A 14,245-nucleotide genomic window follows, 5' to 3' on the forward strand; every position below is an offset into this window, starting at 1 on the left:
CAGTGCAATGTTCAGCCCTCTACAGCCCAAGAGTTCAGCTTAGAAATAGTACCTGTTGTTTGCCTTGTGCAGAGCTGTGCTGTGTTTTGTGGGTTTGTTTTGAGTTGGTTGTTGACAATTGTTTGTTAAACACACAATCACCAGCCCAAGTATTGGCAGAGGTTCTACAGCTCTTTCTCTAAGGCTTGAGCTGTTGTTCTCTTTATGGTGAGTTTCATGTTTTCATAGAGACAGTTAAGTGTTTTGCGTGTTTCTTATGAAGATGCATCCTTTCCATTATCCTGAAAGGAGCAGCCTTTTCAGAATGAAGAATGAACACATCTTTGCTTGCTAATCAGTTGGTTTATGTTAGAATAAAGCAAAAGATGGCTTGTGTTCTAGCTTTGTACTGCTGGCTGACTTGCACATGGGAAGTAGGATACTAGAATGAATGTGAATTATTTCTGCATACCTTTACTTACAATATTTTTTAAATACTGGACAAGAAATCAACCAGAAATATGAGAGTAAGAACAGAATCACTACTTATGTTTACAACTTGAGGGGGGTAATCACCTGTAATACTTGATAAAACTGGGTACTTGATAAAACTGGGTGAATGATGTCCCTCTTTTTTCCCTTTAATAAGAAAGTTAAGTCGCTAATTCTTACAGAAGTGTGTCTAGGGGAAAATATTCTGTTACAGATTTTAATGTACTCTTGATCATTAGACATTACTGGAAGAAGTGAAGATGATGCCAAATTCGCACTGCAAATACAGAATAACCTTTTACTGTCTACAAGAATACCCTTGTCTGAGCTAATAACTTGAAAAAAACCTTAAAGAAAACAAAAAAAAATCACTTGTTTGACTGTGTAGTTTCCCCAGTGGAGAGGGATTCAGCAAGCCTACAGCTAACAGGGTCTGAAGCCTGTCTTCCTGTTGACTTAGTATTCTAGCAATAAACTGACATTTCTTTCTGTCTGAGACACTTTTACCTACTAATGCTTGATTGCCTGTTACTTCCTTCTTTCAGAAAACTTCTCAAATGTTCTGGCTCATGCCAAGAGTTTTTCTTCTTATGAAAGGGGCTTTAGCCTGTTGCCATCCATTTGGCCCCTGAGTTTGGGGGGAGTGAGAACCAATCAGACAGGAGATAATCAGCTTTTTTTAGAGTCTGAACCCTTGGTAAGACATGAGTAAATCAGCAACTTCTTAAAACCAAACAGAAAAAAAACCCAAACAAAAACCACTTGGCAATGAAGGCCAGAGGAAAAGGGGTAGAGCAGAGATCTGTAGTGAGCTGGCTTCTGGCTTTGTACCCCTGTCCTGGGATTTAAACAGGACTTAACAATTAATTTTTACTTCTGTAGGCTCTTTTTAATTAAACAGAACAAGTAACTGCTGCTCTTTGAACTCATGCAATGTAAGATGGACCTGAACTGGCTGAATACAAACTGCACTCTGACTTTCTTCGCTGCTGTGGATGGCTGGGTTGTTCCTGTAACCTCCTCTGTATACCAAGGGAGATGTTTTAATGGTTCTCTGATATAAGTGTAGGTTTGTCTGGGGTCTTCCTGCAAAAGAGAGGTATGATCTTGTCACAGCCTTGGCAGAAAGTGCAGCAGTGGATTGGGTTAGTAGAGGTGAAGCTGCTCCTCATGTGACAAGAAAGAGGCAACAGGCATGGTTTAAGCTCTCGTCGTAGAGCTGCTGTAGGTGTGATTATTGTAATAGGTATTATGTGAACTTGAACAAAATATTTTGGTTTGACTTTTCTGTAAAGTTCTTCTGTGCAGAAATGTTCTTGAGAACATGCTCCTCACATCTCAGGTTTTTGGTTTACTGCTATATTGGTAACTTTCTTGCACAAGGACTGGAGAAGTCCGACCAATTCTTTCAATAATTGCAGAGTTCTCAACGCTTGCCAGAGAGATACCGAAAACACCCTCTCTTTGGTAGTGGGAAAGACTGGCCAGAGAACTGGTGGAAGTCACTCTGCCAACAGCTGATAATGGAAGGATTCCTCAAAGAAGTCTCTGGGCATTACAAGTTCGCAACCACATGCGTGCTTACCCAAAAGGTACTTCTTGGTATGAAACTACCCATCAGGGGCTTCTCTGAGTAATCTATAGCTAAGCTGTATGGTTTATTTCTTACAGGGTAGAAATTGGCTGTCAAAAGCTGGATCTGCCTCAAATCCAAGTCTTCTATTACAGTCCAGTGAAGACCTTAATCTGCAGAAACCTCCTGGAAGGTAATTATACTACATGTGTTCTCTCGAGGCTTTTCTATTATTTTAACATCACATCAGTTTCTGAAGCCTGCTTCCAGAGATGGCTAGGTTGGACAGGAGACTTCTGCACTTCATTTTCCTAGCCAAAGCTTTCCCATGGGTAGTATGATAATACAAAAAAAAAAACATCAGTGCAAGTGCCTGGGTAGACACCTCTCTTGACTGCTGGTATGAAAGGTGACATGTTGTCTGGTCCTCCTGAGAGTGCATGGCTCACAGCTTAAATCTGGCAGTGCCTCAGCACTGAGGTCTTCAGTGGAGGTAATTGGACAGTTGTGTAACTGGGAAGGTTAGAGGGGAGATGTAGTCAGAGAAACTGCCAAAGCTAGTCAAAGTGTGTGCCTTCATCGAGGATTCTGGGTAGCCTGGAAGCATGTTGTGGCAATGCTTCCTTGTGGAGGAAGTAATTGGCTCAAGACAAACAGTAGAGGAAAATCCATCAAGATTGATGTTCTTTCTAAAGTTGATGAGTTAAACTGTGAGACTTCAAATAGAGCAGCTAACAACTTGTTTCTCCAATTATGCCTTTGACCTACTTTTTTATAAAATTTAAGCTGAGAATGAAACAAAAGTCTCTAACAAGAATTGATTCAACACAGATGTGTAATAGTTTGTCTGTCTTTGTATATTTTTTTGTGTGAAATTTTAACTATTTCAAGTCTTGGTGAGTATGTCTGCAAAAGTGGGCTGTTTTTTCAGCAGTGGTCAGGTATTTGCCATTAGAGCATATAGCTCCAAGGAAATAGCATGTGAAGTTTTGCTTACAATCTTTTGACTCTGGTTATATTTAATCAACAACTTCATGTTGGTCTTCACAAACACTAATTCTGACCAACCCTTTTGAAGTGAAAGATAATTAACTGGAGGTTGCAGAGGCTTTTGCTGTGACAAGAAATAATATTAGAACAAAGCTCTTCAGTGCTGGTCTTAGGAGCCTGTTCTGGTGTCTAGATTGTCTTAGTGTTGCTAAAAAATAAGTAAATTGGGTAATGAGAAAGTACCAATTTTATTTTGCTTTCTAATATTCTACTGTTGTGACTCTTTCAGCAACTGTCTACAGGTCTTTTTGAATGAAGAAAAAATTGCTTATTAAATAATACAGCAAAAGCTGTATGCTTAGTGCAAATCAGAAAGTTGGTACTTATTTTTCTCCAGTAATGAGATCTTTAAAATTGAGTCTTTCTCAAGTGCTGTCACAAAAATTCCATTTTTGTCACCAAAATGTTTGTTTCTTGCATAAGAAGAGATTCTTGTTCCAGGTTAAAGCTTTAGTATTAACAGGCTTTGAGATCCTCAGTGTTTTTTCAGGAAGAACGGTGATTCTAATGGGAAAAAAAACCTAAAACAGAAGAACTTTTGATTTGCCAAAGATATACCTGTACCAAGTTGAAATCAGTTTGCTTAGCAAAACTTTAATTTTTTTTAAAATGGCAGTGTCACTGTACAAAAGACTTGGTCTGATTTGATTAAGATTAATTGATTTTATTACAGAAGTAGACCTTTACCTGCGCTCTCAACACAGCGCTCCCCAGACATGAAAAGAACAATGCAGTCACCAGTCAAGCAGGTCTGTATGAGTACAACCCTTCTTATGCTCTGTGGTCTGTCCTTGCTCATATAAAAATTTTCCAAGTGTACTGTGGTGTCATAAATGAATATTTTGCTGTTAACAGCAACTTCAGTGGAAAGACTGGTAAATCAGCATTTGTTTGTTCTTTTTTTATAGATGTCTCTGTATGAAATGTTTTCAAATGAGAGAAAAATTAAAACTCCTCCAAGAAGCAATAATGTGCTTAACAGGTACGATACTCTAAACTAGAATAATTACCAAATTTTGTCTGTTGATAGGGATAGTGTTTGTAGGATGATCCTTAAAACCAGCGTTCTCATTTGAAGTGAACATAAAAATGTTTGATTAATGTATTAAAAAAAAAGACAAGCTCTTAAAACGTGCTGTACACTGCGTTAGATTTCAAAACATTGAACTATTACAACATTTGTGGAATTTGGTGAGTTGTGTTGAATTTCAGTATACTTGTAATATGTCACAGGCAAAGCAAGCTTCATTAACTGCTGAAGTGCAAACTTTCTTACTTCAATAGCAAGAAAAATAGCAAATGTTGATAAAATGAAGCAATAGCAGATTTTTATTTGATACTTTTACTGGGCCTCTGTTTTTTACCATCTATGTGATGGTTGTAACTAATGGATTTTAAGTTGTGATGATTTAAAATAAGAAACGGAGAATAGTTGTTTTCAAACAGTTTGCAAATACAAGTCAGGCAAATAAGTGACAAAGCTGAGATTTGATCTTAAAGCTGGGACAAGTGAATGTATGCCTTGGGCAGGGACTGTGAGCATGTAGGTTTCTGCCTTTCTCCACGAGTCTGGAGAAGACTGAGATCAAGTTGAGGCTCCCTCAGGTCACTAGAAGTAAAACAAGATTTTGCAAAAAGGTGAAGTAATTTGTTATCGTGGCTTGTGTGGGGCTTCAGATTAAACCCACCTTGCATTTCTGAGCAGTTTGATTCCTCCTTGAGGCAAGCAGCCTGATGCTGGCAACAGGAAAATAGAATATGTCACTAAGCTGAATAATTGCCATTGTAGCCATGTGAAGAAAAATCATTTTAGGGACAACTACAATCCAAAACAAGTGTTAGTTCACGCTCTGCTTAGGAAAGGATGCTCTTACTCCAGCTTGTCTGCTAACAGATACTGCAGTATAATTGTAGTAGTCTAATTAGGGGTAAATGTCCCTCAGTACAGGAGCTCATGGACTGGTAGCTGTGGAGCTGCTCTCTAGGCAGACATGCCTACAGTAACATCAGCTAATTCTGCTTGCAGCACAGCAGCTGTGTCCTTGTCACTGCTGCTTTGGAGGTTATTAGCTCTTTTTGGCCAGGATTAATGTTATCAGCTGAGGGGAAATATGTAAGGTGTTTCTTGTGAGTTGCTGTCAGAATGATGTCACGAGTGGACAAGTGCTTTTAAGAACATGCTTTTGTTAACAAGATGGGAATCCATCCCATGATAGGGGTATTGGTGGATGGGTTTGTTTTATTCCCCCCAAAACTGCAATTTCATCTTCTTGAGCTTTGTACAGTAAAAAGCTGTTTTTAAATTACAAGACCAGACTCAGAGGAATTCTGTTACATTGGGATACTGCTGATTCTGCCCCAACCAGCTCAAGTCCTGTATGAGTTTCACTCTTTATTTTCTGTTAGTGTTGCAGAGCGCTCATCAGTGAAATCTTCTCCTTTGAAGCCCCCAGAACCTGTGGTTTCACCCCGAGAAAAAGAACTAGAGGTAAGTTTTTTGGATGAGGGAGGATATCTGTGAATTAGACAATCTGCAGACCACAGTCCTGTATTGGAGCAGCTGGCTTGGGTAGCTCTCAACAAAGATGTTTTGAATAGAAATCCTAGAAGAGGATTTAAATGTTAAGATGGATTCATGGTTTGCAGTTTTTTTTGTATATTAGTGGAAAGATGTGGATAATTCTAACTTTTCCTCATGTTAATTATACCTACATGAGTGATCTAGAGCTGCTTCATGAGAATTTGGCTCTCTTCACAGACTGCTCTGTATGGCAAGTTGCTGACTGCTAGACAGAAAGTAGCTAATGAGAAGGTAATTCCTCCAGCTCTCTTGGCAACCAATAAGATCCTGGTGGAGATGGCCCGAATAAGGTAAAGCCAGCATGTGTACATGTCATAGAAGCCAAGTCACAAATCCACTTTCTGCTTTTCTTGGGGAATATGCCTCATTGATAGAGGAGCAGCTCTTTTCCTGAGGAGCTTCACTTGCTGATACCCTTGTAGACCACTGACTGGTGTAAGTTAAAGTTACTGACATCAGACTTGCTGCTTCATTCTAGTTGCTATTAAAAAAAAACCCCAAAATGGCAGCTTTGCCTGTCTTTATATTCAAACCTCCTGTTAGGTTGACCACTCTGAGGAGGAGGGTGTATGTTTTCTACTAATCATCTGCTTCTCTCCGATGTGTTTTAATCACTTTAGTATGCCCTTATCCTGCTAAGGGTCAGCTACAGGTGACGAGCTGTCCCTTACCTTGCATGGGTAGCTCTGTACTGCAAAATTAATTTAGTGTTGCTCTCAAATACTGAAAGGAGGGGAAAAAGTTCTTCCTTTTTTTTATCTTAGTGTCTGAGGGGGTACTGTGGAGCAACTCGGTTAGTAATGCATCTGAAGTGCCTTCCCCAGCTGCTAAAGGGCATTAGACAACCCTACTTTTGGAATGTGTATGTTGTTATTCCATGGCAGAGCTCTGGGCTTATGTGCTCTTGGGAGGTAAAAGCAAATAAAGATGCATGTGGCAAACTGATCCTCCAAAGTATTAAGCAGCAAACTTGAACTTTTGCTGTGGTTAAACTTCAGGATTCAGGAGCACAAACAGGGAACTTAAATAGTTGCAGAGACAATGAGGGTGCAGTAATAACACTTTCAAGTTTTAACTAATAGATCTGTAGTCCAAACATATGTCATCCAGATATTTGATGTTTCAAAGCATTGGCATAGGACATTTCTATGGCTTTTATTCATCCTAAACCAGGCCTACGAATGTTGAGAATGTGAAGAAAATTGATGGTGTATCTGAAGCAAAATCCACCATGTTGGTCCCTCTCCTGGCTGAAATTAAGGACTTCTGCCAAGTGAATGGTTTGCAGGTACATCTTACTCAAGTGTTTGCTACTTTGCAAGAGCTTTAAAGACATAACTTGGTCTGCAGCTGTTAGATTTCTCCTTCAGAGTTTGTCCTTGTCACAGCTATACCATCCAAGCATGGCAGTGAAACTCGCTAGCCTTACATACAAATAGGCCTCCTAAATCTGAGTGTGCTGCTTGGCAATGACATTGGGACCTGCCTGATGTTCCAGATTGGTGTGGTCCTCTTGAAAGTCCAGGACATCCTTATAAAGTTCACCCATCTGGCCAGGCTGAGTGTCCAATAGGTCCTGTATTGTTGAGAGCTTGCAGATAGTTACTGTGACTTGGGGATGGTGGCCAGAGGTACAGTAAATGTTCATTGATCATGGCTTATTGACTCAGATGTGGAGGGCAGGGCTTTGCTTCCCCTAAGTTTCTCCTTAGGAGACTGGCAGAAGAGCTCATATGTCCAGCTGTTAGAAATACTCCTATTGATTCTCTTATCACAGTTGATTTTTCTTCTAAGACTTTCTGTAGAGTGGCTCCTCATCAGTCACTGTGGTGAGAGACCCTACTAGGGGAGGGGCCATGGAGCAGAGGATTAGAGGAACTATGAAGCAGTTTTGCTTTGGGGATCTTAATTTCCATGTAAATCCACAGTTAAAGGGATTTATCTAGTCTGGAAAGCAGGTAGAGCAGCAGTACTACTTCTCTGTAATGTTTGAGAAGACTCTGGGGAGTTTTTCTGCTTCATGGGAAGCTTTTATGATCTAGGAATGGGGACCAAAAATATTATTCTTTTTTTTCCAAGAAATTTGTGTTGAGCAAAAGATTAAAACAAATGGAGGAGTTCTCTATAGTGAGCAGCAGACTGAATACCACAACTTGTTCTGATGGAGTAGTTTTATGTGTGATAAGCAACACTTAAGAAGTTTTGTTGACCTGGACACTATTTTTCTGTTTTTTTTTCTTGAGTCCCTTGGACAATCCCAGGTGTCTTTTATTAAGATGGGAGTGTGTGGGTGTCTGTCTGGATTCCCTTTGCTTTGTTTTTTTGTTTTTCTTGGTTTTTTTTTGTGGAAGGTAGACTTGGGGTCAAAACTAACCTCCACAGAGATGAATGACTCCATTTATGTTACTCTTTCGGGTAATGCAAGGGTGATCCATTGGTTGTCACAGGAATATAATTTGTGTAAATCCTGTTTATCTCACTTAGACAGACACATTCCCCACATCTGGATCTGAAGATCAGAAAGAAGCATCTCCCTGGAAGCCTGCTAGAGCCCTCTCTGCCTCAGAGCATGTCACGTATGTCCTGTTCCAAGAGAAAAATCTCTCAGTGGTAAGCTCTTCCCTGTGGAGGTTCCTCCCTTAATTTCACTTAGCTCTGTTCTTGGTTTAGGTAGCAAATCCCTATTCCTTTGTCTACGCCATATCCATGTGTCAGACTTTAGATGTCAAGAAACAAAGCTCATGGGAAGATTCAATGCAAAACTGAAGCCTTAAGTGCTAAGCATTATCGTGGCTTTCTAGTTCAGATTTTGAAAAGCTGTGTTTCCTGTCACGAGCAGAAGTTGAGGACAAGTTACCTGTCACATCTAAGTTGTTGAAGTGCTACAGGGCATGTGGCTAAAGTGGCATTGCACCATGTGCCCTGGGAAGATGAGCTGCTTTGATCCAGTTTTATTTACTGCTTTTTAATTCTACAGGAGGTAACTGAAGTTCCTTTGAGTTTTGCTTTGCCCCTTCCAAGAGTATGGATAAACCTTGTCAGAGTCCTGAACTTAAAAGTGTACCTAAGGACTAATTAACAAGAAACAGTTGTATAATTATTAATGGGTAACTTGATGCTCAGTATCCACTAATCCTGATGATTATATACACAGTATGTGTATTGTCTGGGGAGAAATAGGTAGAAGCTTGAAACCTCTTCTTTTGAGGAAGACAAGTAACCAGTTTGAAATCTCCTTGAAAAGTACAGGTTTAGGTAGATAAAGTTTGAGATGTTTCTCTTCAGGGCAAATGTTTCAAGAGAAGAATTCATCTAACAGATATGAAAATGAGGGGGAATTGGTTTTGGTGTTGTTATCCATGTTCTGCATGGATGTTATGAATCAAAGGGGCCACTGGAAGGTCAGGTGCAACACACCTACTTAGCAGGAGGCATCTGAAGCTTTGACACAGGAATCTCATGAAGTAGGACCTGGGTTGATACTCTGACTTAACTGTGAAGCAAGAGCATCAGTTTCCTTTGTGGTAGAAATTGGGATTCAGCTGCCACAGGGTGGAAAGGGGGTGGTGGCAAGTGTTGTGACACAAGGGATGCGAGCCTTAAGCAGGCTGTGGTGAGCCTTTGAGGCGGCCGCACAGCACCCTTCCTCTGTAGAACCTCTCTTCATCTGCAGTAGGTTCAAGGTGAGATGTTGCACTTGAGCTGAGAAGTAGTAGCCTCAAGAGAAAAATGCTCTTTATGAGCTGGGAAAGAAATGAAATAAATATTAGGAGTAACAAAGTGTTTTGGGGAGCTTCATTGCACTGCTGTGTGGTAGTATCCCCTGACTGCTTTTTGGGAATGGGCGGTTGCCAGGTTTTGAGCTTTCAGTTGTATTTCAGACACTTCTGCCATCTCAATGCCTTCTGCCTTTGTTTCCCTAGAGGACTATAAGTGAGAGCAGAACCCTGCCTCTTTCTGAGGTTGGTGCTCACCTGTGCCAGGCGATCAAAGCCGGCTACCCCCTCAACCTGGAGCGAGCGGGTTTGACTCCTGAAGTTCAACAGATCATTTCTGATGTTATCCGTAATCCTCCCATTGACTCGGGTGAGCATGGCAGCCCTTATCTGAAGCTTCTCATGACAGTGGCATACAGATGAAGGGAATGAAAAACTGATGGCTCAGTTGCTGCTTTAGGTAGAACTCATCATTTCTGGAAGGGCTGTGGCAAGGCACAGCATGGCAATGCTAGGGTCGTTGCTTTCCTTTCAAGGTTGTGTTATAAAATAAAGCAATTGTGATTATTAAAGAGCAAAAGAGAATAGCCCTTTATGAATCCTTTCACTCAATTGTGTGGCTGCTGAAAAGATTCAGGCATCATTCTTAAATCTGTATTTACTCAAGTGTTTTTGGAAAAACACATCAGCCTGACAAAGTCTTCCTGTACTGGCACCTACAGAAAATATGCTGGATAAGAGCTGTTGAATTTCCCCAGTGCAACTTCTCTGCAAGGTATTTGTTTATGATGAGGAGGCAGAGAAGTGCAGGAAAAGCAGTTGTTCCTCTTAACACTGTCATCTGGTGCCACGGGCTAGTTCAGAAGCTGAAGACAACCATGTACTGACTCGTCATTCTGAGACTGAGTCACTTAAAAGTTCAGTCTTGCCCTAGTAGCTTTAATTTCTGAGGTTGTCAGAGTTTGCTGACTTGCGAGCTTCGTTCCTCTTGTCCTGTTGTGGATTAATGGATCTTTTCAGCAGCAGTTACAGGCTCAACCAGACTCTCAAATTGCTTCCTTAAATTTAGTGCCATGCTGGAATGGAGAACTGGCATGGCACTGCATTTAAGAAAGCAGAGAAGTTTTTCAGCCTGGGCTAATACAGCCTTCCTCTCCAGAGAAAATGGTTGATAGGACATGGAAGTTAGAGGCAGGCAATTCTGGTGTTATAAACTAAATTTGAGGAATGTAAGTTTGTGTGAGCACGAGTGAGCTCACACACATTATCCCCTGAGCTCATGATCTGTTTTCTGAGTCAAATGCATATATTAGTTTTGGTTTTGTCTTTTCTATGCCTTAATCTAGCCTATGCTTTAATGAGGGACAACTGATGTGTTTGACAACATAAGAAAACTGAACAAGGAGCAAGAGGATTAAAAAATAATTAATACTGTATTTATTTTTTTTCCCAAGACACCACCAAAATTCAAGCAATTAGAAAACTTGTTCCTGCAAATATTGAACTGTATCTGATCAGGATGACTATTGCATTATTGGAGAAAGAGGACAGAAACAAGCCTCAGGATGGCTCAGGTGTCAGAAGGATGTTGGTGTGGTCAGAAGGGCAGCAGGAAAAAACAGGAGCAGATCAAGCAAGCAGGCAAGATGCTTTGTGGAGTAAAACAAAGGTTAGTAAAAGAAGGTATAAAACTGGTTTTGTGAAGAGAATGTTTCCTCTTTGTAGGAGCAGATGAAAAGCCCTTCTGTTGTTGCTATTTCCAGTAGTGCTTAGTGTCTTATCTTCACAGTCCATTTTTCCCTCAGCTTGGAGTAGGACTGCCTCCCTCCCCTTGGGGAGCAATGCTCAGAGCAGAGCCAGAGGGTTCCCCTCGCAAAGGACTGACCTAGGAAGAGGGCTGCCCCTGTGCAGCCTAGCCTGTGATCTGTTAAACGTGTCACCTGAGTTGGTCTGTTCCTGTGTGGGACTGTCGGCTCATTTCTACCATAGTAAGTCCTGGATGTGCAGCCCAGGAAGATCAGGCACGTGGTGGTCCACCACTGTAGACCATCACAACTGCAGCTTAATGGTGGCCTCAGAGAGGAGAGATGAATGCTTTCTGCTGTTGTCCAGCCCTTTGGGACGTGTATGAAAACCTGTGGTGAGCTGGATCCTTCATCTCCACAAAGTCCATGTTCTGCCCTTGCCTTGCTTCTGTGTGCTGGTACCTGATCACCAACCTGATGTGGGAAAAGTGATTCTCTTACTGTGCAGAAAGCTCTAAGGTAGCAGAAAAGTTGAAAGTATGAAAAAGCCAGAGGCAATGCCTGCCAGAAATGTCTCGCTGTCTTTCATGGGTTCCTCTGTTGCTTGAAACTGCTGGTGTAGCTGTGATAACAAGAAGTGTCACAGCATAAGTCTGACTCATTGGGGAGAAATCTCAGGAAATAAGGAGCTCTTTGTTGCTGTTTGAGAAAGGCCAGGCTAGTCTTCTGTGCCCTTGGCTGGCCTCTCAGTGCCTCCCAAGTCCAAGTTCAGCACCTAGTGCAAAAGGCCACACTGCAGTGAGTGGCTTCTGGTGGGAATGGTAAAAAGAAATTCCAAACTCTAAATCCCTCTGCTGCCTGTGCTGGGATTTCATGTCTGTTCCTTGCAGGGTTTGAGGTTGATTTCTTGAAGTCTGGCTCAAACAATTTTTGAAGCCTTGCCATTTTGCCAAATTGATTCCTTCTTGCATCCCCAAGTGCTGTTTTGTTTTTACAATATCTGTGTCTGAGCCTTCTTTTTCCTGAAGTCGACCTCCTGGCAGTCTAATTGCATGAGCTCTAATTACCCTTTTTTCTACTACTGTTAGCTGCTGGAGCTAATAACAGGAATGACATGCTACTACAAATCAAATTAATATTGTACAAATGAGTAGACTGCAAATCCAAAAGCTCATCCAAATAGTCCTTCAGAAGATATCCTGGTTCTAATAATTCCCTGTAGCAAACAGCTTTTAAATCTGCTAATGAATTTTCTTGGATTTTAACAACTATGTTACTGCTGCTTTTACAGGGTAATGTAATCAATCCGACATTGAAGGAAGGAGCAGAGAAAACCCATCTGCAAGTGGTGCCTTCAGCTTCGGTAAACAGATGTTCTTACTGTAATAAAGCATACAGTAGACTTGCCATTAGTGATGCTCTCAGTAACAGAGATGTGTAGTTAATCCAAAAATCTGAGCTTGGCTGTTCCAACCTACGACCAGCAGGCATTATGTAGAAATAAGAAGTTAATGCCTCTGTGCCTACTATGCCATTTTTAACTGACACCTCTGCTGTAAAAACACATTTGAAAACATAGCACTTGAGTCAGAAGCAAGTATTTAAAGTTCTCAGAGCTATGGGGATGGAGGAAGTATTCTCCACTACAAAAAAAAAAAAATGCCCAAGTACAAATCCCATTCCTTTGTGTTTGAAATGAATGTACTTGACTTGTTCAAATTTTATTTGCCCTGTACATCTTGTCAGCCATTTAGTGGCAGATGCTTCCACCACCTTAAGAGGATGTTTGGCTCCCTTTCCCTTTTCAGGTAGAGGGTTGTGTGATTGTATACTGATCATGTTAAGGACTTTTGTGCTGGTGTGGATATAAACACAAGCTGTATGAGCATACACATTGTGTTTTTTCTGGAGGGAGCTCATGTGGCTCTGACCAGCACTACTTGCTGTACAGCTGGGTTCAGTTTGAAGCTGGATATTGATGCAAGTGCAAACCATGATGCAGACAAATCATTATTCATGGTCTGGTCAGTGTTGGGTAGGTATAACTCCTAAATAGCACAGCAGCTATCTTAATTAAAACACTAAACACATTATAACATAATCTTTTTGAGTGCTGGTGATAGCTTCAGAGAACTTCCAGAACATCAGTTCCAAGTAAAGCCCCTTTGTTGTGACACAGGAACAAACCACGATCAGTGCAATGGTCTGTGCATCCTTCCTGCTTCACCCAGGCTTGGGCTGGGGGTCCTGGTGGTGTGTGCACACCCCTTAATGCAAGCACTGGACCAAACCTTCTTCTGGCTGTGGATCAGTAATCTTGTTCATCTTGAGATGAACATCTCAACTGAGATTGGTCTTGCATTATTTAAAAACTGGTGGCTCCAGTTATATCTCCTCGCTGTAAGCTCTTACAAGAATTCATGGCTTTGTGTTGCCATAGCATCTCTTACCTTTTGCAGTGCAAGAGATGCACACAGCAGGCCTGGAGAGTGCTGGGTTCAGGCTCTCCTTGGGGGCACATAAGCCCTGAGTGAGTCCTACAGAGTTCATGACCCTTTGTTTTAAGCCAAATGATTCCCGCGTTTGGTTCTTCTCACTGCTCTAGCTTCATTTATTTTAGTCCCTCAATTACTTAAAAAAGGTGTTGCACTTCTGGGACACATAAGCTTTCCACTACTACTGTAGACAGTTTATGTTTCTGGAGGAGCATGGTTTTTTTGGGGTAGAGCTATCTCTTAGACTGTCAATGCTTGCCTTGTTCCAGATGTTTGTTTTCTTCTTCCAGACCTCCCATCCCCCTTGTAAGAGGAAGGTGCCGGAATGGTTTGGAACCTCAGCTGTGCCAGTTCTACCTGTAACTCAGACCAAGAAATCCAAAACAGAGACCAGAAAAGGGATTTTTAGTTGAATATTGAAATGAAGATGATTTTTTTTTTATTCCCTCCCCCTATGAAGAGGATTTTATGTACACAGTCACGGGCTGTGCTTTGCTCTCGATTCCTGCAGCTGACTTTTATCTTGCTTGCAAGAAGGAATTTATGCTTTTCACAGTGTGAAATTTGTTAATATTAAAAAATAAACAATAAACACTGTCGCGGTGTGACAGAAG

General features: G+C 41.2%; 1 protein-coding gene across 4 annotated transcripts in view; it reads left to right on the forward strand.

Annotated features, from left to right (window-relative positions):
• Nucleotides 1-14,223, forward strand: part of WRN (WRN RecQ like helicase) — a 39,505-nt gene extending 25,282 nt beyond the window's left edge. For 3 of the 4 annotated variants that reach the window (XM_068403777.1, XM_068403778.1, XM_068403780.1), the window contains 12 exons: nucleotides 1,893-2,063; nucleotides 2,143-2,237; nucleotides 3,768-3,843; nucleotides 4,003-4,076; nucleotides 5,501-5,582; nucleotides 5,853-5,965; nucleotides 6,849-6,963; nucleotides 8,160-8,285; nucleotides 9,599-9,761; nucleotides 10,846-11,060; nucleotides 12,428-12,499; nucleotides 13,922-14,223. In XM_068403777.1, coding sequence (XP_068259878.1) covers nucleotides 1,893-2,063; nucleotides 2,143-2,237; nucleotides 3,768-3,843; nucleotides 4,003-4,076; nucleotides 5,501-5,582; nucleotides 5,853-5,965; nucleotides 6,849-6,963; nucleotides 8,160-8,285; nucleotides 9,599-9,761; nucleotides 10,846-11,060; nucleotides 12,428-12,499; nucleotides 13,922-14,044 — 1,425 coding nt within the window. In that variant the 3' untranslated portion in view covers nucleotides 14,045-14,223. The remainder of the gene's footprint in view (nucleotides 1-1,892; nucleotides 2,064-2,142; nucleotides 2,238-3,767; nucleotides 3,844-4,002; nucleotides 4,077-5,500; nucleotides 5,583-5,852; nucleotides 5,966-6,848; nucleotides 6,964-8,159; nucleotides 8,286-9,598; nucleotides 9,762-10,845; nucleotides 11,061-12,427; nucleotides 12,500-13,921) is intronic. The other variant, XM_068403779.1, reaches the window with a different exon arrangement.
• Nucleotides 14,224-14,245: the final 22 nt, after the last annotated feature.

This window comes from Nyctibius grandis, chromosome 6, assembly GCF_013368605.1.
Source record: "Nyctibius grandis isolate bNycGra1 chromosome 6, bNycGra1.pri, whole genome shotgun sequence".
Classification (NCBI taxonomy): domain Eukaryota; kingdom Metazoa; phylum Chordata; class Aves; order Nyctibiiformes; family Nyctibiidae; genus Nyctibius; species Nyctibius grandis.